The 27,352-nt window shown below is 47.0% G+C and overlaps 1 protein-coding gene across 1 annotated transcript in view; it reads right to left on the bottom strand.

Annotated features, from left to right (window-relative positions):
• The window catches only part of TUBGCP3 (tubulin gamma complex associated protein 3), a 73,520-nt gene that overhangs the window by 4,482 nt on the left and 41,686 nt on the right, over window positions 1–27,352 (bottom strand). Inside the window, exons 12-20 of the mRNA XM_027589804.2 lie at window positions 26,851–26,961; window positions 26,442–26,550; window positions 23,295–23,484; window positions 20,784–20,919; window positions 20,056–20,124; window positions 16,341–16,476; window positions 7,428–7,516; window positions 7,171–7,302; window positions 3,223–3,363 (exon numbers count right to left, since the gene is read on the bottom strand). Of these exons, the coding sequence (XP_027445605.1) occupies window positions 3,223–3,363; window positions 7,171–7,302; window positions 7,428–7,516; window positions 16,341–16,476; window positions 20,056–20,124; window positions 20,784–20,919; window positions 23,295–23,484; window positions 26,442–26,550; window positions 26,851–26,961 (1,113 nt within the window). The remainder of the gene's footprint in view (window positions 1–3,222; window positions 3,364–7,170; window positions 7,303–7,427; window positions 7,517–16,340; window positions 16,477–20,055; window positions 20,125–20,783; window positions 20,920–23,294; window positions 23,485–26,441; window positions 26,551–26,850; window positions 26,962–27,352) is intronic.

The raw sequence follows: 27,352 nt of genomic DNA, 5'->3' as shown, positions 1-27,352 counted from the left end.
CAGATGACTAACACCATTTATCGACGCTCCATTCCCCACTATTCTCAGTCGAGAACAAATGATCCCAGCACGTGAAGGGCTGTTTTTGGACGTTACTCTGCTCCCATGACTGTCCTTGTTTGAGCCAACACCATTCTTTTCACTGCTGTAACTTTGTGAATCTTGAGGGTATATGTATACTCAACTAAAAATGTATATTGTCTAATTTATTCTTGTTCAAAATTCTCTTCACTGGAAGCTATGCCCTGTGTATTTCCACATAAATTTTAGAATTAGTTTATCATTTTCTATCCCCCTCAAAAAATTAAATCCACAAAAAACCCCAAAACTGCTGGGGATTAAAACTGGGATTGCGCTGAATCTATCAGTTCCCCAATCCATGAATACAGTCTACGCCTCTGCTTTTCAAGGGGCCCTTTGCGATCTCTGTGACACAGCGGTAAGGGGCCAGAGAGCACGTGTTTTGGGGTTTGCGAACCACCTAGCTATCCTGTTCCTCAGCTCTACCACAGACAACGTGGAAATCACTGGCACAGCTGCTCCAATAAAACTCCATCTACAGAGACAACATGGGAGGCCAGGCCTGGCCTGCAGACCGTCGGTTGCCAAGTCCTGTTTCATAGTGTTCTGTATAAGGACCTTACATATATTTTATTACATTTAATGCTCTTTTAAAGGCATTTTAAAATTTTAAATTGTTTGTGGCCGATAGAAATAGAAGTGATTTCTGCATATTGACCTTGTTTCCTACTACCTTGATAAATTCACTTATTAATTGTAGTTAACTTACCTAAGATTATTTTGGATTTTCTATGTCCACAACCATGACTTTTGGCGCCCCCCCCCCCCCCCCCCCCCCACCAAAAAGACAGCTCACTTGCGTGTCTGCACTTGTATTTGTTTGTCTTGGTTTCTAAGGCGGGTGGACCACCACCACCGCACTGAATGAAGTGCTGATTGCCCTGGGTCTCAGTCCCAGCACTGCACCGTTAAGCATGAAGTTTTGACTCAGGCCTTTCAAGCAAACCTTCTATCAGATACTCCTTAGTATCAAATGATCTTATCCATCTATTGAGATGATCGTGTAATTTTCTCCTTTAGTTTGTAAATGTGGCGAATTACAACATTTTCATCAGAACGACACAGGAACTTTGTACTTTTGGGATGAACCAAAGCCTGTTTGTAATGTCCTACCCTCTGATACATCCCAACTCAGTGACACGGTCTTCAGGCTTTGTGACGTAGACCAGCACAGAGCAGGAAGCAACAAAGGCCAGGCTTGTCTAAATGCTCTGTTCCACAGATTTCACTTTAGAACCAGGTAACTATTTTACAAGATTAAATTCAATTTTGTTTTATAAGTTAAAAGCAAAAAACAAAACCAATTAATTTGCATACTGAGCTGGGGGCATAACCTCAAGGGAGTAATTATGCCAAGTGCATTACAACCCGGATTCTGATGTGCACAACTAGTGTGCATCCTGCTCAGTAACTACCGTTGCCACCCTGCTGGGGAACGTGTGTGGGGACAGCTGTGTGCACATCTGTGTACGCTGGAGGGCGGGGGCTGCCAGATAGCAAGTAACAGTCTGCTAATATTAGAAACCAGGATTTCCAATGTAGAAGATAGGAAAACAAAGTCCCTTTAATCCTAAACTTCAACTGGAAATATCATTATAAACCTAAGAGAAAGAGGAAAGGAGGCAGACAACCATGGGGGGACGGAGCGCGTCTGACAGGAAGACTGGGTCCACTCAGGGGCTGAAGAAGGCGCCGGCTCCTCACAGCGCACGCAGGGCTCTGGAGCTCGGGGATGAGTCCTCTCGAATGGTCTCTTTAAAACTACAATGGACCCCAGATCTCAGTGATTGCTTTTCAATTATTTTGCCCACTGAATTTAAGTAATTTCTCAGATACAGTTCCAGGTTCCAGCTGTCCGAAGGCATCCCTGAGCGCATCGGAATGAAACACACTGAATGATCAGGACTCATTAAGGAGACCTGTTCCACTCCGGCGTGGACGGTTTACAGTCAGAGAGAACCAGTGAGTCCCACAACGGCCGCCCTGCTATTAGAAAAGTGTGAAAATCAGGAGGACTGATTCTTATAGATTTTATGTAGTTTAGTGATTCTCCAGAAGGGTGGATTCTCGGGCTGTGGGTAGCTTTAAAAATCACAGCAGTGACTAGCTTTTACTGTACGCTTGCCAAATGCCAAATAACAGCTAAGCCCCACACACGTCAGCGAGCCCCTCTATGGGGTCTTACTTAGTACTGCTCCCACTGTACAACGAGGGGACGCCTTAGAGAAGTCAAACCACTCACAATGCCAGTGAGCACGGTCAGGGGAAGCCTTCAGCTGGCCTGGCACCTGGGCGTGCCGCACACACAAACACACATCCACTCTCAGCGATACAAATGGAGCAAGCCCTCCTCCTGTTTCCAAAAAACCCTGAGGAGACAGCATGTGCTCTAAGCAGTTGTGAGTTTTCCAAACTGAACAGGATCCTAACACAAGTTTTAAAGTAACATGTAAAAATAAAACTAATCAAACAGTGTTATCTAAAAAATTTGCTGGGTGGCACAGTGGGTTAAGCATCTGACTCTTGATTTCAGCTCAAGTCATGATCTTATTAGGATGGTGGGACCAAGCCCCACATCAGGCTCCGCGCTTGGCAGGGAGTCTGCTTGGGATTCCCCGCCCCCCCCGCCACCACCAAATCAATCAATCAATCAATCCTTTAAATAATTTGTCAGCATCCCAAGAATAAACACCTTAGAAAAGTAAAAATTACAGAGACGATGTCAAATACAAGAGATCCCATAAATTGCCAAACTTGTTCAATACATCTTCACTACCCAGGTCATGGGTTTAGGAAGGTCACTGAAAGTAGCCCAAGTGCAGAGCTCTGGTTACCCCACGTGCATGTGTGTCCACCAGCTGGAGGTGACCAGGTGACACAGAGCTGGGACCTGTCTGCAGAGCCACCAGCACCCACGGGCTTCCTCACGGGATTCCAGTGCACGCTGTCCTTATGCTCACAGCAGAGTGACAGCGAGGGTGACCACTCCAAGAGGAAAGGTCAGCGCCTCCTTAGGACTCCAGATGCAGGTGTGAGCACCGTCTCCAAGAACACATCAGCAGGAAGACTACTTGTGTTTGTGACGACGCTGGCAACGAGCTCACTACTAGAGCTGACGTGCCACTGGTAGAAAAGCCATACCTCCAGCTCGTGCTGTCTCTTCCTCTCTTCAAACTGCAGCCGCCTCTGTAGCTCTTCCAGCGCCGCTCTGTACATCGCGTCCTGAGTGTTCTGAAGCTCAATGATCTGATCAAACACGGCTCTGAGTTGATTTAAAAGTGCCTGAGGAAGAGACCATAAAACAAGGTATCAATTCACATTCTCAAAGTGCTCTTTGCCTCCACTGCTATGTACTGAACTCCCCTCACAGTGGCCTCACGAGCCACAGTGCGGCCCCACATCACGGAGCTGTCAGCAGGTGTCAGAAAGGACCGGAAAGCAAGTCTGTTTTATTCACTTTTTGGTGCCACACACACCAAGACCAGACGTGGAGGATATGAGAAAGAAGATTCTTAATATAATAAAAAAACAAATTCAGCACAGTGTTTAAAAAAAAAAACAAAAAAAAACAGCATCGCGTAGGAATGCAAGGATGGTTTAACCCTGGAAACACACTGCTGCGGCTGGCTCTCTGTCCACACGTGCTGCACAGCGCCCTTCCCTAGTTCTGCAGTGTGGAGAGAGGGCAAGAGAAAGGGATCTGTAGCAAAAATCTTTTATGTAAATCAAAAACACATCCATGCAAAATGCCAGATACACACACAAGGCGGCATAGCAAAACAAAGACAACTGTGCCACCGGCGGGGGTGGGAATCACGTGACACACAGCAAACACGCAGGGTCTTCCGTGGACGGATGAGGGCAACTCTATCCTCTGCCAGCTTTGATTTAAAAAAAAAAACCCATTAACAATTTGAGGAGAAAAGATGATTTTGAAATCACAGGAAAAAAAAGTCATGTGTTAAAACTTAACAGCCACTCATGACTTCTATGAAGCATCTAAACAAACTAGGACTACAAGGAACCTCCTTAATTTGATAAAGATTCTTTGAGATCTCTTGGCAAACATTATAGTGAATGGTGAAAGAATAAAACATGTCTTTAATGTTAGAGATGAGATAAGGAGTCCTACCCATGCTCCCGGCGGACCCAGCTAACACCCCAAGGCAAGGAAAAGCAGAAAACAGAGCCTCTGGAAAGAAAGAAACAAAACTGGTTTTCCTTGTAAAAACAGGATCTAAGCAGATCTAGAAACCCTTAGGATGAAAAAGAAAAAATGGATAAAAAAATCAAAGTACTGAAATGAACAGCATTCCTCCAAACCAAGCAGACACATTTATGGTAGTGATAACCCAGAAAAGACTGGCAAGAGGTTATGGGAGAAAGAAGACAGGACTTTACTGAGAAGCAGGAGAGAGAGAAAGAAACAGGAGGGGCTCCAAGCTCACAGATAGGAGGCAGCAAGGAAGCTGAGCTGGCGAGAACAGGCACCCCGGCTCACTGCGGGTGGAAGACGCCAGGGCTAGTGAGGACACGCGCAACGCCATGCCCACACCCCTGTGTGGGGGACGCACTCCACCTGCCCGAACATGTCCCTTCGAAGGGTCGGCACAGGCACCAATCTAACTCATGGCCACTGCGGCTGGGGTCAGGCGGCCCAGGACTCACGGCAAACACCGGGCTCACCGCAAGGCTGCTTATTCTTTCAGAGGGGTCTTACTCAATAAGAAAAAAGCAAAACAAAAGTCTAATTTGTTTTTTAAAAAGATTCATTTCTTCCAATCTGTTTCTTTATTGTAATCAAATAAGAACTGCTATTTCTGGAGCAGTTAATTCATCTACAAGGTGACTGCTTTGGCTTCGAGCTAAGGCGGGAAAGGCTGTGGCAGCAGTCGGCTCAGGCAGGAGAAGTGGGGACGTGCGTCCAGGGCGGCTCCGGTGCGCAGCAGCGTGGCAGCAGTGCCCAGATGAGGATCACACACGTGTGTGCGCGCCACCGCCGCCCAGCCGCAAACCCCCCTTCAAAACTATGTGCCCAGCCAACAGCCTCGTCTCCTTACTAAGGGAGATACCGAAATGCACTTCACTTCTGTCAAGAACAGACGGTTCGAATCTGTTCTGTATACCAGGTTCCTTAAAAAATAAAACCTCTAGTGATTATTTTAAACCACCAAATTAAAAGTAAAACCAGGGCGCCTGGGTGGCTCAGATGGTTGGGCATCTGCCTTCGGCTCAGGTTGTGATCCCGGGGTCCTGGGATCCAGTCCTGCATCGGGCTCCCTGCTCAGCAGGGAGTCTGCTTCTCCCTCTGCCTGCCGCTCCCTCTGCTTGTGTGCTCTAATAAAAAATTAAAAATTCTTTAAAAAAAAATAAAAGTAAAGTAAAACCATTAGCAAAGGGGCTACTTCAAAAATGATTACCAAGCCTTTAGCACTGTGACTCCATCAAAGCGGTGACTCAGGCAACCGCACGTAAGCATTCCATGACCACGAGAAAACAGTTCTATAGGCAAAAATGTTTCTCCTTGGATTCTATTCCTATCAGTGGAAACTTTCTAGAGGCAAGAGGTGTGACTGTTTTGTACGGAACTGTCACACATGGACGTGGCTGAACCCCAACGCTGCCAGCCCCTGACGGCTCCTTACATCCCACAGGGAGACCGACATAGCTGTGGGCCTAATCCTCACAAATTCCCGTCTCCTGCAAAGCAGACTCTAACCACGCTCAATCTCTGTAAGACACACACTGTGGCTCTGAACCATTTAAAAATGGAGGCAGCGAACACTTACGCATCAGGCACCGTGATAAACGGTTTCTGTGAATTACACCATTTACCTCTCACAGACCTACATGAGACGAGTGTCACACCCTCTTAACACGAGACAGCGCGGTTCCCGCAGAGCCCCAGGGAACAGCGTCCCACTTGTTACTACATGAGAGCCTCCGACAGCACAGGAGGCTCGTCTACTGCTTCCAGGGGACGTGTGTGCTGACCGACAGCTCACAGAGACTGCAGCTATGGGCTCAGCCGACGCGGACAAGGCTCACTCACCGTGGCCAAGGCCAAAAGGCCGCAGGTGCACATTTCTTAAATTGTTAATTATATCCAAAGTGTTTTAAATTACTTTTGTGCCATTGTTTCCATATATTTATAAAAGCTTTCTATATAGAAGCATCTTTGAGCAATTTTTTGCACATGTGAGCGACAGTTTTAGTAATAAAATTTGGCATACCGAGAGAGGTGTTTCCCAGCCACGACTGGGAAACCCAGATACGCTAAATGAACGCCCTCCGTGAAACAGCGCATTTCCCCTGAGGAGGGTGCAGGTAGAAGCAGAAGCAGCCCTTTGTGAGAGAGAAACTTACTTGAAGTCACAGTTAATGTCAAAAACGCACATGAAATTTTGACTCTTACATCACAGTATCTTTGTTTCAATTGAAAACAACGTGTCCCTTGCTTCCCCAGATGTGTGAATAAAACCAGAACTCCACGAGGCTTGGCCACACGGAACAGCAACGTTCAGAACAGATGTCTACACGGGAGCGACACTAGTGACAAGCTGGGGCCACAGAATGCTTACAGTTTTTCTAGACAAACAGCCTATTTTCTAACACATACAGCCAGACACTCACTTAACCAAGGCAAACACAGAAGAGACCACTGTCCCTCGATAATGCCACGAAGGGACAGCCTGGAGCGCTCTGCACGTCCTCATGCCGTCCTCCTGAACTCACAGACGGGCGGCCATTTGCTGTGTCCTCGCACTGCTTGCCTGGTTTACGCAGTGCACAACACGAAACCAGCGCGGTGGTGCATCTGTCTTCTGAGCCCCACGAGACAACACTACTATTACACCGAGGAAACGGATGGTGCAATTACATGTTTTACCACTTTCATAACCATTTCAGAGCATGTTCTTGTTCTAATTCTGCTCAGAAACGGTCCACTCAGCACTTCAAATTATTAATGAAACAGTCCTAGTTACTAGTAATGTGGGCATCAGGCAATTTCTAAGATACCCCATGTGGCAGGAGCCCAAGAGGAGAAGACTATTATTGTTTCTGTTTCTAACGGCACATGGGTCTTACTCTGGAGTCGGTGTCCAGCAGACAGCGGGAGATGATGGTGTCCAGGAAGACCTCGTGTGCCGCAATGATGTGGTCCAAGTCTTGGGCCTGCTGCACCTTGTTCCAAAGTTCATCCCAAGAACATTCAAGCACCTAGGAAACAACAACGAGACACTCAGGTACAAAGCATGTCTTCCCACATCTTTGACAAAATACACCACACAAAAGCTTAAGACAGGACTTATTTAAACTAACGTCAAATGATGCTCTGAATGTACCTCAAATGTAATGTAATACTGCATTTGGTGAATGAAATGGACCATCTCAGATGCCAGAATGTGACAGTGGTGCAGCACCCCAGAGAACTCTGCAAGAGAACCGAAGAGCTGGTGTTAGACGCCGCGGGGACACACGTAAACCGCCACACCCTCCCCCTTCTGGACGTCTGCAATCTCTCTCTCAAAAACCACCACTAGCTTCCACTGTTAACCCCTTAAAATAGGAAACAGTCCTTCCATTATCAATTTCCACGCCATTCGAGCTACACAAGGGTTTAGCTGTCTCATCACGTAGCGTTATTTTATTTTATATAACGTAAGGACCTGATAAGGAATGGCATTAAATAAAACAAATGCATCTGAAACTTAGACACATTTCATTGTACAAGTGTGAATATTCGCTCAGTTCTGCGGCTTTACAACACGTCTGTCGGCTGCTGGGCAAGACTTCCCGACTCCCAGCGATCTAGAGACAAAAGTGACATTTCCTTGAGGGCCCAAAAGGGATCTTGCCACCCGAGAGAAACAGGAACCAGGAGGGCGATGGGCCTGAGCCCCAACTCTGCTCCTGTTCTTTGCAAGATTATAAAACCACCAAAAGGCTTGGAGGTCACCACAGAACAGGCATTCTCTGCTCATACTTTTAATTTTTCGTTCAAAGACCCTACCAGAGTGCCAGGGGACACCACGGTAGAGGAGGGCTCAAGCAGATGGGCTCACGACAGAAATGCTTACAAGCACATTTCAATGTGGGTCAGACCGGACGCATTTTTGCTGCCACCCCAAATGCCTTTAATTAGCTCCTTAGGTAAATAATCGTTGCTGCATGCAGTGCTTTGAGAAATCATTCTTGTCCCTTCCTAAAAGTAATAAGGAAGTGAAACAGAAACACACGACAGAACAGTGGAATATAGACTTTAAAAACGGATGAAGTGCCCCGTGGGGGCTTTGCTGGCCTGGCTCAGCACGCACCACTGGGCCCGCGGAGCAGGAGGCCACCCCAGGGGAGGAGCACACACTCCAAACCCCCTGGCGCCTTCCCCACCGTCAGGAACCCAGCATCCCTGGATGGCGTAAATACTCCCGGGAAGAACAGGTTAGGGGCTGCCATGTCATCTATAAGCCCAAAATGAAGAATGTACTTTTCCTACTAAAACTACCAAAGGGGGCTGACGTGTCTCACCTGATACCCAAAGCCTATTTAAATTACTTTTGGCATAAAAGAGCGTCATAGAATGCTGTTCTAAGTGGGAGTCATCCACATCACAGTGTCAGGACTGCCATTTACAACTCCATCTTGGGCCTCAGCCCAGAGCTGGGATGACAGGGACCGTGCTACCCTTCCCCCGAAGCCCAGGTGGTCTTCCCTGGAGAGGCTGTGTGTATTTAAAGCCTCCAGCACGCACGCAGGTGTGCGCCATCCATCCTGCCCCCTCACAAACCACACCCATGAGGACACCAGGCCTCACTGCAATAGCCCGTGTCTCTGAGTCTCCCCTCCAGTGCACGCGGACTGCTTCCTAAGGTGTGCTGCTTCACTCGGACTCACGGGAATGCCATCAGCTGTTTATCTTCCACCTTGTGAGGCATCTATGCAGTTGACACTTCTCCATCCTCACATTTTTCTACCAGAGAGTTGAACATTGCTGACAAAACTGTAGATCTCATGGCATATCCTGACAGACGTGCATGAGGATGGTAAAGCAGGCTCCTCTCGGTGCTGTCTCCGGGGCCCCGTGTGTCACAGAAGCACAGAAATCTGTGTGGCTCGTCTCAGCATCTAGCTCCTAGTCAGTGTTCTGTACACAAGAGGAAAAGCTCAATTCCATGAACATGCGTGCTGTTCCTGCTCTGGTCTCTCTATCCAGCAGTCTTCTCGGGTGTTTCCACTGAGGCCCCATTGACAGACAATCCAGCACAACCTGACAATGTGTTTTTACTTGCACATTATATGAGTTTGCTAACATTTTTCACATTTCATCTTCGAGATCCTTCATAAACCAGGAACTTCTGCCAGGTACTTACACAGTTTGATAACACTGACTAAGTCACCGACTCCACTTTATTATCTTGGATTTATTTCAGAGCACAATCTCTCCACTGCCCATCATTAATCTACCATAATCTTTCATGTCACCCACATATGGAGATGAAAATGCAGCTCAATGAACACAAAACAGAAGTATCTACAGAAACTATCCTGGACTCATGTTGGAACCAACCTAAAATTCCCAGCTTTCAGCCTCAGCTGGTCCTCCATGCTGACCAGAAGCTCTCTTCTTTCCCTGACTCCAAAACAGCGGCTTCCAGCCGCCACTACCTGGAGCCCTCCATCCACCAGCTCCCCTCCACCCTCCCCAAGAGCCGTGGCCTCGGCAGGAAGCTCTCCTCCGCTGTGCAGCTTCCAGGGCACTCTGAGCCCCCCTTCTGCTCGTGCTTCCTCCGCTGTGCAGCTTCCAGGGCACTCTGAGCCCCCATTCTGCTCGTGCTTCCTCCGCTGTGCAGCTTCCAGGGCACTCTGAGCCCCCCTTCTGCTCGTGCTTCCTCCGCTGTGCAGCTTCCAGGGCACTCTGAGCCCCCCTTCTGCTCGTGCTTCCTCCGCTGTGCAGCTTCCAGGGCACTCTGAGCCCCCATTCTGCTCGTGCTTCCTCCGCTGTGCAGCTTCCAGGGCACTCTGAGCCCCCCTTCTGCTCGTGCTTCCTCCGCTGTGCAGCTTCCAGGGCACTCTGAGCCCCCATTCTGCTCGTGCTTCCTCCGCTGTGCAGCTTCCAGGGCACTCTGAGCCCCCATTCTGCTCGTGCTTCCTCCGCTGTGCAGCTTCCAGGGCACTCTGAGCCCCCATTCTGCTCGTGCTCTCGTCCTCTCCCCCGGACTGTCCCATGTGCCCTGGCCCTTTGCCAAAGACAAGGGACAGCTAGGGTCAGTCCCCAGTCTCTACCTCAGCTGGTTTCCTGCACTGTCGCCATACTGGAGCGTTCCTCCCGTGATTTCAGAGAGACCTCCCTCTCCGGGTCCACTGCCCACCTTTCTGGTTGTTTCTCCTCGTCTCCTTTAGGAGGGCCTGTTCTGCTGCTCTTTGCTGCAAGACCTGTTCTCTTTTCACCCCATTTTGAGGCAATCTCATCGATTCCATGGCGTCCAGGATCATCTACACAAACTGCATTTACACCTTTATCTCTAGTTCTGATCTGTCTTGGGCTTCCGACCGACCCAACAGATGCATCCCATATATTCTTAAAAACATCTCAAATGAATGTATCTGAAACGGAAGCATTACCCCCAAAGTGCTCTTCCTCCAGGGCTCTGGGCCTGGTGAATGCCCCCCCCAACCCCAGCTCAAAACAGAGCCCAATTACCCAGCCCAGCTCCCAGAGCTCCCTCAAGTCCATGCAGTCTCCCCGACCCCAGGCTGCTGTGTCCACCACAGCCACCCTCCCACAGGATCACGACCGCCTCTGCCGACCTCCAACCTTGCCTCTGAGACCCATTTTCCTCAGTGATGCCAGAGTGACTTTCACAACCATGCAAGTCTGAGCATGCCCCACTCCTTGGTACAAGCCCTCTCATGGCTCCCCCTGCCACTGAATTCAGACTGACCTGAGACCCAGCCTGTGAGGCCCTGAAGGCCTGGCCCTTGGCCCACCCTCCCCACCCCCACACTCTTCCCTTCACGGACACGCTCATGTCCAGGTGCAGCCTTGGACACCACTGCAGAGCCCAGTATGCACCCACATCTGCCAGGTGTCTCCTTTCCATGTTCCTAGAGCACCTGGTCTCGTCCACATCAAACAACTCATCGCCGTGCATTCTAAGTTCTTGTTTAAATGTCCATCCTGCCCCTCATAGGGCCCCACTGGGACCCTGTTTGTCATGCCTGTCACCGGATACCAAGAACAGGCAGCACAAAGTAGGCCCTTAACAACTACTCACTGAATGAGTGATTTCAATCCTCCAGATTAAAGCGGATGGTGTGTACTCATCTATGTCTTGACTATTTGAATTCACATCCTTTTCCAAAGCCTTCCCTGACCAAGGCAAATTAGCAATAGTATTAAAATAAGTATTCTTCCCTTTAATAGCCTAAAGTACTCCCAAATACTTTATTTTCCTAATCTAGAAAAATCATCTTTTCTTATATAAATGAGTATAAAGAACAGCATCTTCAATGACATTCTTCCGAAATGAAGCCTCTGAGTAAAGGGACCTGTGACCACGGCCCATTGAAAAGGAACCTGTTTCGGGAAACGAACCATGAGAGACTATGGACTCTGAGAAACAAACTGAGGGTTCTAGAGGGGAGGGGGTGGGGGGATGGGTTAGCCCGGTGATGGGCATTAAGGAGGGCACGTTCTGCGTGGAGCACTGGGTGTTATATACAAACAATGAATCATGGAACACTACATCAAAAACTAATGTTGTAATGTATGGTGATTAAAATAACATAATAAAATAAAATTTAAAAAAACTAACGATGTATGGTGACTAACATAATAAAATTTTTTTAAAAAAGGAAAGGAACCTGACGACCCATATGATGGAAGTCTGAAATCCCTATAATGCTGCAACTCTTCCCCACACGAGAATTCACACGCTAGACGCTGGACTCAGAACTTCTCACTCCCTGGTCACGCTCAAACAAATGACTAGGAGCCCAATTCATAAGCAGACTGAATTCATAAGGGATTATCTGGTCCGTTAATTCCTAAAAAAATCTAACTTACACCCGAAACACCCCTTGAATCTCTTTACCCAGCACCTTGAAAATACATCACAACGCACTTAACATGGAAGTGCTTGTGTTTTTATGGTTGACTTACAAAGAAAGAATCCCAGAAGCAAAGCAACACTTGCACTGGGGTCCAATAAATACATAAACACAATACATCTCCTGCTGGGCTACCTTCACAGCAGAAAGTTTCATACACAAAATCAAGAATGACCGTTCTTCCGTCAGCTTGTTCAGGAGCCAAGCGTGAGGTCCATCTGTAATTCTGTGCTGCCCTCTAGAGGGTGCTGGGAGAACGTCAAGCCTGACTGAAACAGACGGCAGGCTCTGCAAGGACCTGACTGCGCGGCGTAGGCATCTCCAGCAGGAAGCACCTGCTCATCTGGAGATGCACCTTCAACAGCATGGAGGATTGTTAAAAATTGTAAAAAGTTTCTTAAAAAAAAAAATACCCTAAAACAGTTTCTTCACAATTGCAAATCACCTCCTTCAATCTGTATTTATAACTGAGGCTACTATATTTAAAAGTGACTTGATCAAATTACCCATCTGATTTATTTCTCAAGGCTAAGGGTTCAAAGTTGTGAGAATCAGAATGTTTCAAACCTCCTGTCTGTGGAATCTCTAACCAACATGAAGGTCCTCCTGCAAACGCCATCCGCTGTCCAACATATGGCCAGGCAGCTAGGAGTGACGCCTGCAAAGGTGCCCCCCTCCAGCCCCAGGCCGCACTGGTAAGTGCACTACACAGACGGGGCCCCACAACCCCAGGAAGTAAGGGCTGCGGTCACTGCCCCGCTCCCAGATGAGGGAACTGAGGCAGAAGACAAGGAAGCGGGCTCGCGGCCACAGTGTGATGCTGGAGGACTGCAGACTCACCCGGGCAGTGCCGCTCAGCATCTGTGATGAGGGCGAACCACGCAGCTTAACAGTCCGCCACTGGGAACTCCTCAGAAAGATCTAATTACCAAGGAGCGCCGACTCATCCATATACGCAAAGAGATGACTTTAAAGAGAAAAACGTCTACTCGTTTTTTAAGTTATTGTTTCTGCAGTCTAGAACACTGTCTTTCGTAAGATAAACATTATTATTATAAGAAAGAAAAGCAGTTGCCAGTCACACGGGCAAAATGCGGCAGCAGCCCTGTGGCGGTGCGTCTCCTGCAAGGGCCTGACCACCTCTCCCACCTCCACCACGCTCACTTTTATTCCTAATAAGGACCAAAAAGGAGATCATTTTAGTACCACTCCTCTGGGGAGAGGGGCCTCCATTCCTCTCTCCCCTCCAGTACACAAAGGTTGAGAAAGAATACAAGCTCATTTAACTGTATTTATTTCGTTTTGTCAGCTGTTATATGAAATACAAATTTAGTTGCCACTAATTGTGATACTTTTTACATTAACTGAATCCAACAACAACAACAACAACAAACTCCATACCACTAGAACCCAAATCTTAAAATGATTTTTGTAACAACAATTGTTTTTTTGTCTGGCTGAAAGACAAATATATAAAAACAGACATCAACATCCTGGTAGACAACTACCAAAAACTCCTGTACTAAGCAAATAATTTTCAAGTGTAACTATTTATTCCAAAAAAAATTATTTCAATAGATATTACTGCAATGATATTTGGGGTAATAATTAACGACACTGTACGCATGGACCAAGCCAGCTATCCACACTGTACATGAGGGAAAAACTCCGAAGGTGATTTACAAGAGCACTATATAATCTTCATGTTTTTGCCTCAGATTTATGGTTGGCGGGATGTTTCTAAATTTGCTGTATTAACAAGAGCTAACGAAGTAGCTGGTTGATTTCTGCTCATTAAGTTGCCTGAACACTAACAACTTTAAGATATTCCTTATAACTGAAAATAAGAACATTACACCCCAACAGAAACATGAACAAAAAAAGTTTGCTGAAAAGAGAAACACAAAGGACAAAAGAAAGTGTTTATACTAAACATTTAAAAAGCATTAAAAATTAAAATAAATGGACAATCTGTTTGAAGGCAGTACCCAACTTTCGCTGACCAAGAGCAACACAGCCTGCCGCCAGGCAGAGGGGCTGCCTTCGTGCGGCCGCACCCTGAACCAGCACCTCATTCCCAAAGTCATCGGCACCCAGAGCTGAAATATCAGCAACAGCATTTGCAAACATAAAGTAAAACCAGAATCCATACCTGTCAGTCCAGCTGTTCCATCCCTAATCCATCTAAAGAAATATTTAGACGCAAATAGATATATACTTACAAAAAGCTTATGGCATTAGTTATATTCATGGGGAAAAAAGAATACATATGCAACCAAAGAGAAAGGACAGAATGGTACAAATATATATGCATGAGGCAATATTCTGCTATCATAAATATTTTAGAAGTTTCAGGGACGAGGAAAGGGTCAGTGAAAGAGGCTAACACAGAGCTCTCCATAATGGCACCAAGTTATGTTTGCATGATTAATGTCACACAGGATAAAGCCTACTTCTTCCACACACAGAAAACTGATCAGATGTCTGTGACCTTCGAGTGGAAAACAGAGCTTGCTGACTACTCAGTGCAAGAGGAAGAGCAAGTTCATGCAGACACTGGTGAGGGGATACTGCAATCAGAAATGTGTCACAACCAGCGAACAGCTGGACCTGCTACCGAGCCCAGACTTCGCAGAGGCATCCCTGACGCACCGTGACGGAGTGTCTGCACTACCCGGAGTCGGTCCGAATCGGGCAGGAATGGGGACGCAGCACCACTCAGGCCACAGCGCCGGATGCGCCCCGGGAAGGCCACAAGGCCAGCAATCAGGACAGCTTGACAGCACGCACCCAGCAGACGGCATGAGTCACCCTGAGACACACCATGAGAAAGGGGGACAGGTGCAGAGCCAGGAGACCGTGAGGCCCTCTGAATGACGGATGCCTTCTGCCCTCCTTCACAAAGCAGCCCCTCTACCAGGCAGCCCACATGTACTAGAGATACTCAAAGGCAGTATTTCCTGTCCATGTCCATCATGGTAGTTAAAAGAAAATGTTTGCTCTCACTTTTCAGCTATGTCAGAGGGTCCTTATTACTAATTTTCTACAAAGTGAGTCCAGAGGAAGGGAGGCCAGGAGAATTAGGGCATCCTGATCCCGAAGAAAAGACCAGCTGTGAATACGGAAAGCATGGGATGCCCAAAACAAACTGCCCATCCTGTCTGTCAACACACCGACCCCCGCTTCCGGGTTGTCATTATTCTGGAACTCTGAGAGCTGCTTAAGGATCAGCCTTGACCTAATAAACGTGGAGAGATCAAGTCTGCCTGTCTTCAAACAATGGCTCCTTTTTTTTTTTTTTTTTTTTTAAGATTTTGTATTTATTCATTTGAGAGAGAGCACAAGCAGGGGAGAGGCGGAGGCAAAGGGAGAAGCAGACTCCCTACTGAGCAGGGAGTCCAACATGGGGCTCAATCCCAGGACCCTGGCATCATGACCAGAGCCAAAGGCAGATGCTTAACCATCTGAGCCGCCCAGGCGCCCCTCAATGGCTCCTTTTTCAATAAGCACTTTCACCAAAGTATTAAGAATCTATCAGTGTTGTTTCTCTTGAGAGACACATTGTTGAAATACTTTCTCAAAGGTCTTAAACAAATGAATTTCAAAATGAAGATTTCAAAATTATTCATAATTGAAATTATTCAATATTTAAAACATTAAAATAAACTTGGCTATCTGACATGAGAATTTTTATTACAGCTTGCAATTGTAAAATAATATTACAAAATGTTTCCATGTCCTGGTTTACAAACCAAAACAAACATTAAAGCAATTCCCAAACAGACTTTAATCAAAACACTAAGTGAATTTTAAATGAACCAGTGATTTATTAAACAGCTTTCTTTCCTTAAAAATTAAAAAAATAAAATCCATATGTGAACACTAGAGTGCAAACGAATGTAACTCTGAAAGAAACCTCATGATCTAAAATAATCTAACTTGACTCAATTTTCTTCCGGATTTGCACAGAAATCAAGATTAGCAATATTACAAACGAGCCTTTTCACAAAAACCAAATCCAAAAGCACAAAAATGCATCACTTCTTAGTTTGGTGACTTTAATACATGTCCCTGTTGGCTAAGTTGCTAGCAAGCACAGGCCAGGCTGCGACGCAGGCCCCCCCTGACCACCCAGTGGTTGAGTTTACCTGGCATATTTCTCAGGAGCTTCGCATTGCACATATGTCCCTTTCGAATGTCGGTAAGGATGTATTCCATCCGCTTAGCCCTCCAAAGGAAGTTAAATACTCTCAGGTAGTGGCTCATACACTCTCGAGTAAACACCTGAAAAGAACAGCACAAGACAGGTTGGTAGTACTCTGCGATGGAAGGATCTTACCAGGACAGGTCTTGACCTTTCTTCATTGTTTTTTTTTTTAAAGCAAAACAGAAGCCAAAGAACACACAATCAACTCTAATAAATTCTAAGTGGTATTAAGCAACTAATGCATTTTAGGAAAGTATCATTATATTCAACTACAGTGATTAATGGTGTGTTAAGCAGCATGTCAAGCATTCACAGTAATAAAAGGTAGATATTTTTATACCAATTTCATAGACTGAGAAACAGAGGCCTAAGGTTACACAGCTAGTAGGCAGTGTGTTGGGACTTTTAAACCTAGCCTAAACCTTGGTCGACCGTGTGGACTCTTAACTCCAGCTCCAGCTATGTAGCAGTTTTTTCTACCATCCCCCCCAAGGGAGATGTGAGGCTGTTTGAATCTCACGGAGGGTGGGCCTGGAAGGATCTCCAGCCTGTAAAGAGGTCTCTGGGTTGTTTTTACGTATGTATGTTTTGCTCTTGAAGCCATTTCACTGCAAATGGTCAGCAGTGTCCCATCCCAGGAGGATGAGCCCTGTGGGCAGGGGTGGGACAAGGCCTTCCTTCCACTCCCACCTCCCTCCTATGGGGGCCAGTCAAATACGCATGTCAGGTGAGCCACAGAGCATCTTCTAGTGTCCGTCTGTCCCATGAAAACATGTTTCTGACACTACTGTGTGTGTGCAGAACAGATGTGGGCACACGTTTGCCCTTTCCTAGATGCCTTGAGCAAGGGATGCATCTCCTGTGTGCCCAGCGCTCCGCCTGCAGCACAAACAACTGGAAACAGCCCACCCAGCAGCTCTGGGCCTCCAGGAGCATGGCCCCTCACCCTGGGGCCTTCCCTCACATCACCCCCTTATGCCCTAGCTAGCCCACACTCTTCTCTGGCCCAGACCCCGCCTGGCCCTCAAGGACAAAGGCCACATGCCTTTCCCCGGCCCCTTCTCCAGACAGGACATTTATCACTGGACCCTTGCAATTTGAGCACTTCGTAGTAGACTGCTGTACCTTGTCTTCTTATTTTGTATATTCTCAGCACTGCTCACGTGTTAGAAGGACTACCTGTCTATTCTTCTGTAGGCCTGCTTGTGCCAGTATTTGGCAAGTCTAATTACTAACTCACGACTGCATGTCTAAATGGGAGTGCTTAGGAACTGCTTTGAATGGGCTCTGAAATCAACTATGAATGTTTTGGGGATTATCTATTTTGCTGCCCACACTATTGTTTATGCAATTATAGAAATAAAGGGTGATAGGATAAAACAACTTACAAGTGAATTAAAGAAATCTGCTACACAAATGCTCTCTCAAGGGATCCTTCAGTGCCAGGCTTCCAGAGCACATTTAATGTGACCCAAATTTACAAACATCCAGTTTAATCCAATTCTTTAAAAACAGTAACTGTTTCAGAGAAAACACTCCTACCCCACTGCATTTATACAGGAGAAAACACCCTTCATGTTTAGTTTTGCCACATATTTGGTCTTTCAGTTCACTGCCTGTATGGAATAAAGTTCAGAAAAATTAAATAAGCTTCTGACACCTCATCTAATACCCTGGAGATCAAGGACAGAAACCCATGGATTTTAACCCACCCAGTACCCAAGTGAGAAGATTAGAGATAATCTCTCCATGTCCTTCTTCACAGAATTAGTAAGAAGCTAAAATTATACTACGTTATAGAAGATAAAATTATGTGACTAATATATGTTCTCATTATAATTAAATTCTCTACAAAAATGACAATCTCAATTAATGCGAACATAAAGGGAATAGAGATAATACAGTAAATTAAACCGGGGAAAAAGCAGAAAATCCATTTTCTTCCAAAATTTGACTCTAAAAGTAGGTCTTTCAACAAAATATTCCATGTAGCTGAAAACATAACAAGCCGGGACATAGGCTAACCCTAGGACCAAACAGCAAAGGCCAGATGTGCAAGACATCACGTCCCACACAATGTCCCCAGCACATCCTGCTGATGCGTTCCAAGGCCCTGCTCCCCTTCCCAGAGGAGCCCTCAAGGTATGCCCTCCACCTGCTGGGGCTGGCATGGAAGTCAACACTTGTTAGCCATAGCTAGAGATACAACCTAAATTTGTTCTTTAAATATGTGACATAAAATTCTTGACTGTTTTGACTACAGCTTTCAAAAATCTAAAATATGAAAAATATACTGCATAACCAAGTGTTCATACACAAGATGTGCCTGCATTACTGTGTATGCCCAGTAAGGTCTGCAGTACCAAGAAATAATTCAGTAACTATGTGTATGGACCATGTTCGATTTACCTAGTACTCAAGGCACTTATACTTCGAAATAAGAAGATACAATTGCCTTTACTATGGTATATTTTATGCAGTGTACTCAATATTAACAAAATAGATAACATGAAGGTTCCTGATTTAAATAATCATGTACAGAAATTTTTTTTTTTTAAAGCAGGCTCCATGCCTAGCATGGAGCCCAGCACAGGGCTTGAACTCAGGACGCTGAGATCATGACCTCAGCCGAAATCAAGAGTTGGACGCTTAACCAACTGAGCCAGCCAGGCGCCTGAGAACAGAATATTTTAAGGAATAAGAATTTAAAACCACTTAGGATAGAAATCAAAGGAGAAAAAACTAATTTGGATATGACAAAAAACTAAATTTGAGAGCAGTTATGGTGGCTTTGACCTGGTCAGGTTTAAACACTGGGGATGTGCGTGTAAAAGCAGGTGCACCAGGAGCTGCCGTTACCCCGCGGGGGGTACAGCGCGAGGGCGGCCCCGTGAAAGCACCCAGGCGGGGGTGGTACTCATCTCAGAGGAATTATATCACTCCTTAATGGAGTATTTTCCCCAGTAATTAAAAGAAATGAAAAAAATAATAAATAAATAAATAAAAGAAATGCCCGTCCTCCTTCAATATTTCGGATATAGAATGACTGGAGTAAGTCCAAAGAAGCTTCCTGGTGAAGGAGGCTTCACTCCTGTCTGAATAAAAGCGTGAGCACTGAGGGAAGGGGCAGGCTAAGTGCAGACACACGCCGATGGTCAGTCTCCCCCCATGTGGGGACGGCTGGGAAGAAGCAGCACGTTCATTAAGTGCAGCAAACGCACTCCATGCAACAGTACAGCTATTCCCTGACAGTTTAAATGAACGCTAAATATCACATTTGATCTAAGTAGCAAAAACGTGACTCTCCTGAAATACACTTTCTGGTTCCTTTCAAACTACCCCAAATTACCTGCTATGGTCTAAGAACAACAGAGCACAATCAGCAATTGATTTATTAAGTACTTGCTGAAACCTATGATGGAACAAAGAGTATTTTTAAGAATTCTTAAAATTATAGATCATTTCAGCACTCATTAATGATCATCTAAAATACACACACAATTCTGGCTTCAGTATTCTTTCGGTGGGTCTATCCTAGATGTCAAGTGATGGCTTTCTCTAGAAGCTCTTGGAAAAGATAGGCAGTCCTAAAACAACACAATGGCTGGCAACGTGAGGAGCTACAGCCAGCGTCCCATCACACAGCATCGCCTTACCGTTGCGATCGGCCCATCGACGTGGTAGTCCAGGCTGAACACGTCCCACCCGGTGTCACCTGGAGAGACCTGGGGACAAACACAAACACTGCAGGCTTTCCGGCCAGTACCCTGCTTACTGCCAAAGGACCTGTCCAGTCCCCAGAGAAAGGCTCAGTAGTTCTGAGTGTCAGCTACGTGAGAACTGCATCTTTTGTCAACTCCCGTACCTTCAGCACTGGAACCACAGCCACCAAGGAGGCACTCTGCAGACTTTGAATGAGTACCAAAAAATCGTTTAAAATTAGTCACTATATTTTTATAATAGAAACTCAGTCTTCTATGTCCCAAATCCTTTAAAAGTCAACATTTTAAAAACCCAACGGACCCTGCCAATGGTCCTTCATCATAGCTAAGCAGCGTACGTTTCTGATACTCACTCCCTAAAGAAAATCCATCTTCTAGCAAACTGAAACACATCGATTTTCAATAAATGTTATTATTTTGATAAGCATTATTATTATATATCATCCCTGTGGCTCCTACAACATTACCAGTAACAGGGGTAAGATTTACTCCATAGTGCGCTGCCAGGCGCTGTGGCGAGCACTTGGGATGTGTGCCCAGGGTCCCGCCCAGCATGCTCATCGACGATCAGGCCATGCAGGCAACAAATCCCCTCCCACCAGGCTAGACTACATGCACTCAAGCAAGGAGCTCACTGCCACGCAGGAGCAGGAACACGGTACCTCCAGTAGCCTCACGTCCAGTCTCTTGAGGATCTCGGGGCTATCAAACTGGGCATTGGTGGCTCTGACGGCAGTTTCAAGGATTCCAGTCAGGTTGTGTTGATACAAAGTCGTTGCTGGACGGACAAGTTCTGGTCTTAACAGATTTTTTAAAAATTAAAGAAAATGTTACTTGAATCCTTAATGAGCTTTGTAAAACTCAAAATCATAAAAAGGGTTCAAACTATAAAAACTAAAAAGATGAAAGAAACCACTACAATATGGGAATAAGTTACACAAAATTAGGGGCGCCTGGGTGGCTCAGTTGGTGAGCCATCTGCCTTCAGCTCAGGTCATGATCCCGGGGTCCTGGGATTGAGTCCCACATCAGGCTCCCTGCTCAGCGGGGGAGTCTGCTTCTCCCTCTGCTCCTCCCCCTGCTCATACTCCCTCTCTCTCTAATAAATAAATAAAATCTTTTTTAAAAAAAAGTTTTACAAAATTAACTGTCAGTAGGATTTCACCAAGTATTCTGGCAAGTAAAACAGTTCTTTAAATTTCGAAAACATTAATTTTGATTCCACTTAACTTGAAAATACTTACACGTGCCACACATGTTAAAAATGAAGTTTTGAACTTAAGTCTGGCCTACAGTGATGTGAACTGCTGTGACCCCGCACAGGTCCGCTGGGAAGAGAGGCCCTCATCACGTCAGAGCAGCCAGGTATGCGGGCGTCATGATTGCAACAGCTAAGAATTACTGCATCATCAGCAAACACTTCTTCAGGGCTGCTAATGTCGGGGTTTCTCAACGAAAAGCTGACGTTCCTATGGCTGAGAGCTGGCCCGGTTGAGAGCACGGCTGTGTGCTGGGGGTGGGGGGTCAGCCGGTACACACTTGCCGACATAAGGGATGGAGTGTGCCACGTGGCCAACACCCCGTGTGACACTCAGGGCAGCTGGTAAGAGCAAATCCTAGGAGTCCTCACAAGGAGAAAACCTTGTTTCCTGTTTTTCTTTTCATTTTTGTGTCTATACGAGAAGGGACGTCAGCTGAGCCGACTGTGGTCTCCACCACACAACAGATGGAAACCAAGCCATCACGCTGTATACCTCACGTTTACACAGTGACGTATTCAACTATTTCTCATCAAGACAGGAAAACCCCTGCCAATCATCCCCAGGTGTGCACGGAAGCTCCACAGCTACAAGCCTTCAGGGCAGTAAAACACAGGGCAGAGAGAAACGAAGGACCTCAGCGCCATCACTCACACATCTGAGGCCAGGGGTCAGCGGCAGGCCCCCCTCTTAAAACCATAAACCTGAAACACGCCTTATGAGATGCTCCAAATATAAAAACCTAGCATAAGGGAAATATGTTAGGTCAGCTAAGTGACCAGATCCATAATGTGACCACGGACCTCTGCATTTTGCCTTGAACGGAAAGAACGGCCTGGCCAACCTCCACCTGCACCCCCGCACCTCTCATTCCACACGCTCACATGAACTCCCATCTAGGCCGATGGCACCTCTCCTTCACACTCTTCCCCACCCACGCTGCCAGTAGGCCCTGACCTTGCGACCAGGACTGAACCCACCAGAGGCCCCTTCTCTACTTGGGGTGCAGGAGCGAAGCACTTCCATTTGGCAGATCACCAACCCCTGCTCAAGGTGACCACACAGTTTCCCGTGAGCACGAGCGTGTAGGTCAGTCATCGCTGTGTACGTCCCAAACTAGCTCCTTTCACACTGAAGATGGGACTTCTGGGTAGAAGAGGGACGGCAGGGGCCTATGTCTGAAGGAGGCCCCTCAGGAGAAACGCACATCCCTGGCTCCTCCCAGAGGGACAGAGCCACTCCGCGGGTGGGCCCAGCGATCCACCTCAACCAGCTCCCTCAGGAAGTCTGAGTGCCGGGCCACTAAAACCACCGCACGACTGCACAGCCAAGGCTGGAAGACAATGCACTTTTAAGTGTTCTAAAGGGAACATCAAACAACCCCGATCTCCATTCTTCCGCGTCTGAGTGAAAATCACCCACACTCGGTACGCTCGCTCGCCAGCACCAGCTGGGAGCCCGGGTTGAATCCCGAGGGTCTGTCTAGAGCCGGAGCAGGACAGGCTCTGGGACAGAGGGGAGGGAAGGGGAAAGACACAGCTAATTCTAGAAGGGAAGATGCCATGAATAATGTCCCAGAACAAAACCAAAAGAGTGATAATATTTGTTTTATGGGAGTTTTCTTCCCAAGAAACAATTTAAACTAAAACTATGGGGGACAGTTCAGTCTGAAACAATAGGTTTTTTGGAACCAAGTGTGATCCCCCTGCACGCCCCTCGGACACTGGACCGTTGGCGCCACGGCATTCCCCAGGCCCACAGGCTCCTCTGGGAACGAGGCACAGAATGAGCACAAAGGGACAACTTCATCTCTTCAAATTTCATCCTACCAGTATGTTCTCCAAGAACTCAACAAGTTTTCCTCTAAACCATTTACCCTTTAAGACCATGTGCCCATGGGCCCCGAAGACTTACTTGAGCAAATCCATCAGGTGCCGAATGAAGTCGCCCTGGCCAAGCAGCAGGTACCGCCTGACGGCCTGCATGTGGTCCAGCAGGCTGTACTTCTTGTTCAGCACGTCCAGCAGGTACTTGCTGGTCTCAAAGTATGCAGCGTCAATTTTCCCCCGGAACGCGTTCTCCAAATCTGTGAACAAATCTGCGGCTACAAAGAACAAAAGGAGAAATATACAGACGTATGTAATTTGTCTTTTAATAAAGATAAAACAAGAGGCTCCTACGTATAAAAGCCATTGCCAAAACCCCCCAATGGCCTCGGTGGCAGACCCAACTGGCTGCGCGTGTGCTCGGGAAGGTGAGTGAGCCCCCAGCCCCAGGACGCAGACGTGCAGCCGTGTGGCCAGGAGTCACCCCTGGGAGAGGGGCCCCAACAGCAGTCTGGCACTTGCTGGATCTCAAGGTCAAGTCACCCTCTGCAGTATGACGAACCCAAAACCACACTCCAACACGCCGGTGAGCAATACAGTGCAGGGTGGGTCACCATTCAAGTGCCCACATGCACCTACAGGACACTTTGGGAAGCGGGCTGAAGAAGACACAGGATAGCACATGTGAGTATGAGCTTTGTCAACTGCGAGCCTGGCTGTAAGAGTGAGACCACGTGTTACTGCAGGTGTGCAGAGACCACGCGTTACCGCGGGTGTGCGGCGTGAGACCACGCGTTACCGCGGGTGTGCGGCGTGAGGAAGCGCACGCTGCTCTCCACCAAGGTGGAGTCCGATGACGCAGTAACAGGAGGGCATGATGTGTGAGTGGTACCGTGACATTTTTTTTTTTAACCGTGACCACATTTTAAGGGGCCGTGGAGGGTGGGGAGCATACTTCTGTTGAACTGTGTAGTTTTAAAAATGTAAATATTACCCCCCAGAAACATTTTTACTGAACCACAACTTGAGTCACGGAGGATTTACATTCCAGAGGAAAGGTTTAACCCTAACCAGCTCGAGCCCAGCATGGCCAGACACCATACACGCAACACTCCTTTTTCCCTAATGCGTTAGGCCTCTCCCACGCTCTTGTTGGTAAAACTGGACTCTTTATTCTTCAGTCACACTTTCAAATATTCAAAATTTTTCACATGTAAGAAATAGAAAATCGACTTTTTCCCCCTGCTTTTGAGTTCCTAGCAGTCTTTCCAGGTTTGCGGTCTTTCAGTTTCCCAACCGTACTACTAGCCTAGCAGCAAAGAAACCCTCGTCCTGCAGACCGCAGCAGCATGGGGGGCCGTGGCACAGGGCGGTCACTGCAACCAAGAGGACGGCCACGCACCTCGGCAGCGGCCACAATCCCCCACGCCCCCTGCACGCGAGCACCACGTGAGCACGGGCACCACGCTCCGTGCCCTGGGCTGGCTGTCTTCTCTAGGCACTAGGAAAAGGTCAAAATCTGTCCATACAATTCTCCTGCCTCTTCTTCCTTGTTCTACATCTTAAACATAGGTACTTCCCAAAAATCTGTTCTTGGACCTCATCTCTCTCTTATTCTAAGAACCAAACTAGGGTCTATACTTCCTAAAACGTGTATGGCTAAATTGTGTGTGTTAAGTGCACTTGGGGCAGGGAGGAGAGGCCTCTGATCCCAACAGCTGGAGCATCCTCGATGCCACGGAGCCCTGTCCTTAACCAGCATGGTGACACGGGCACTTCCCAAAGCCCTACAGCTGGCCCTGACCTCCATCTGGATTTTCAGTATAGTTTTTCCAGTACACTCTGGAGACCTCCTCCAGCAAGTCCTCTCAGACACTAAAAATCAAATTGGGCCAAAAGGTACATGAGCAGATGCTCAACACCACTCATCATCAGGGTAATGCAAATCAAACCACAGAAAGGCAGCACCTCACAACTGTCAGAATGGCCAGAATCAAAAACACAACAGGTGTTGGCGAGGATGCAGAGAAAAGGGGAGCCGAGCCCTTGGGCATGGCTGGTGAGAAGGCAAACCGGTGCAGTCACTGTGGAAAACACTTTGGAGTGTCCTCAAAAAATTAAAAATAAAACTACCATATGATCCAGTAATTCCACTAGTGGGTATTTACGCAAAGAAAATGAAAAGACTAATTTGAAAAGATACGTGCACCCTATGTTCATCGCAGCATTACTTATAATACACAAGATACAGAAGCAGCCCAAGCACCCAACAACAGATGAATGGTTAAAGAAAATGTGGAATACGCACACAATGGAATATGACTTAGCCTTTAAAAAGAAGGCAATTCCGCTGTGGCAATGCTGACGGACCTGGAGAACGTTATGCTAAGGGAAATACCGGCTGGTATCACTTCTGTGTGGAATCTGAAGCCATCCAACTCAGAGCAGGGGAGTGAGCTGGTGGCTGCAGGGCTGAGGGGAGGACAGTCCCAAGGGACAAAGGTCTAGTGCTGCCAGGTGAATAAGGTCTGCGGCTAGCGTACACCCAGCGCCTACAGCTGACCCTACAGTACCATACACGGTCTGTCTCACTTAGCGCTTCCTTTCATTTTACTGTACATGTTTCTCTTCATCAAAGGCACAGCTATCACCACGAACAACCGTTCGAACCGTCTCGCCTACACCTGCCGTGCTGTCCCACGCACAGAGTCAGAACGAGCACGTGAGCAGCAAACGCAGCCAAGACCAGAAAGCTGTACACGTTAAGTCAGCCACGCACAAACCGCTGTGGGATTACGGGGGCGGGGGGGGGCAGCCGATGGGGGAAACAGAAGAGGGCAGCAGCCAAGGAGGGAACCAGACAATGTTTAGAGCAGGCGGAATCTAACACAGCACTCCGAATACACTTGTCAATCCCTGCTGGCCCCTGAATGAGCCTCTGGGATAGCTGTGGCCACCATCAGCAACATCTGTCTTTTCTTAGCTCGGCAAACCAGAGCTACAGCATTTAAAGAAAACAGCAATATAAATTACTAAGTATAAAGCAGCTACACCTCGTCCAATACTTAACTCCACACAAAAAAAGGAATGGAAAATTTGCATAGTAATATCTCATACACATCACACTATGTATTAAGGTATTTTGGGTAACAATTCAGAAAATCAGTCAATCCTACTGGACGAAGGCTTCAGGCAGTATACACAGGCAGCCCCTCCACCACCATCACACTCGTACCGTCCTGGGGCGAGTCTGCAGACTTGGTCACTGCTATCATCTTTGTAGTGGGCGTCTGGTCATGACAAACCTGGTGCAAGAAATTTATTGATTTTCCTATCAAAAGGACCTGAAAAGGAAAATAGCCTAGAGTTACCTTTATATAAAAATGATTAGTCATCCAACTACTACAAATATTCATAAGCAACAAACTATTAATTAAAAACTAAAGAACAAGAATGTCTGGCATAGTATCAAGTAAATTCTAGGAACTGAAAAGACATTATTAACAAACACATATTAATAGGTCAATGTATTCAATTCATACACACTCCTAATCCTAAAATGCAGTAACACTGTGTTTAAGAAGACTGCTTCTGTCACATGATGCAGGCAGATACAAAGCCCCAAGTCTGTCTCCCGGCCTTGCCTTTCTGGACTGGTCCATCGTGATGAAGGAGGGGATCATGGATTTTCGCAAGGTATATTTGTCCTGCCACAGACGGTCTGTCTTCACCGCTGGGTCGGAGGCTACAAAAAACTGAGAGCAGAGACACAGCCATGTCAGACAGCGACCCTCGCGGCAAACTATCTGCTAACGGCAACATCAAAGGAGTCCTCCTGGGAGCAAAGCTCTCGAGATGCAGAAGACTCGCCCTTTATACAGCAAAACTTGCCTTAAAAAGCATTTTGGATACATCACTCTCTAAATGGAATCACGTATGTCCCAGACTTTTTAAATGAAGAATTCCCGAAGATGTACAGTCTTCACGATGAGCATCAGTGGTAACCCTCTGCTGTGTAACTTCGAGGGTCTGGGTGAGAGGGTGGAGTTCTCCTCCCTCAGTAAAAACATGCAGGCCTCTAGAGGGGAGCTGCCCCCTCCTGCCCGTGTGCAGCCCTCCACAGGCTTGCTCTTGCAGAGCCCCCAA

This window comes from Zalophus californianus, chromosome 3 (genome assembly GCF_009762305.2).
Source record: "Zalophus californianus isolate mZalCal1 chromosome 3, mZalCal1.pri.v2, whole genome shotgun sequence".
Lineage (NCBI taxonomy): Eukaryota > Metazoa > Chordata > Mammalia > Carnivora > Otariidae > Zalophus > Zalophus californianus.
Note: the sequence above shows the minus strand (reverse complement) of the source record. Positions and strands in the feature narration are given on the sequence as shown.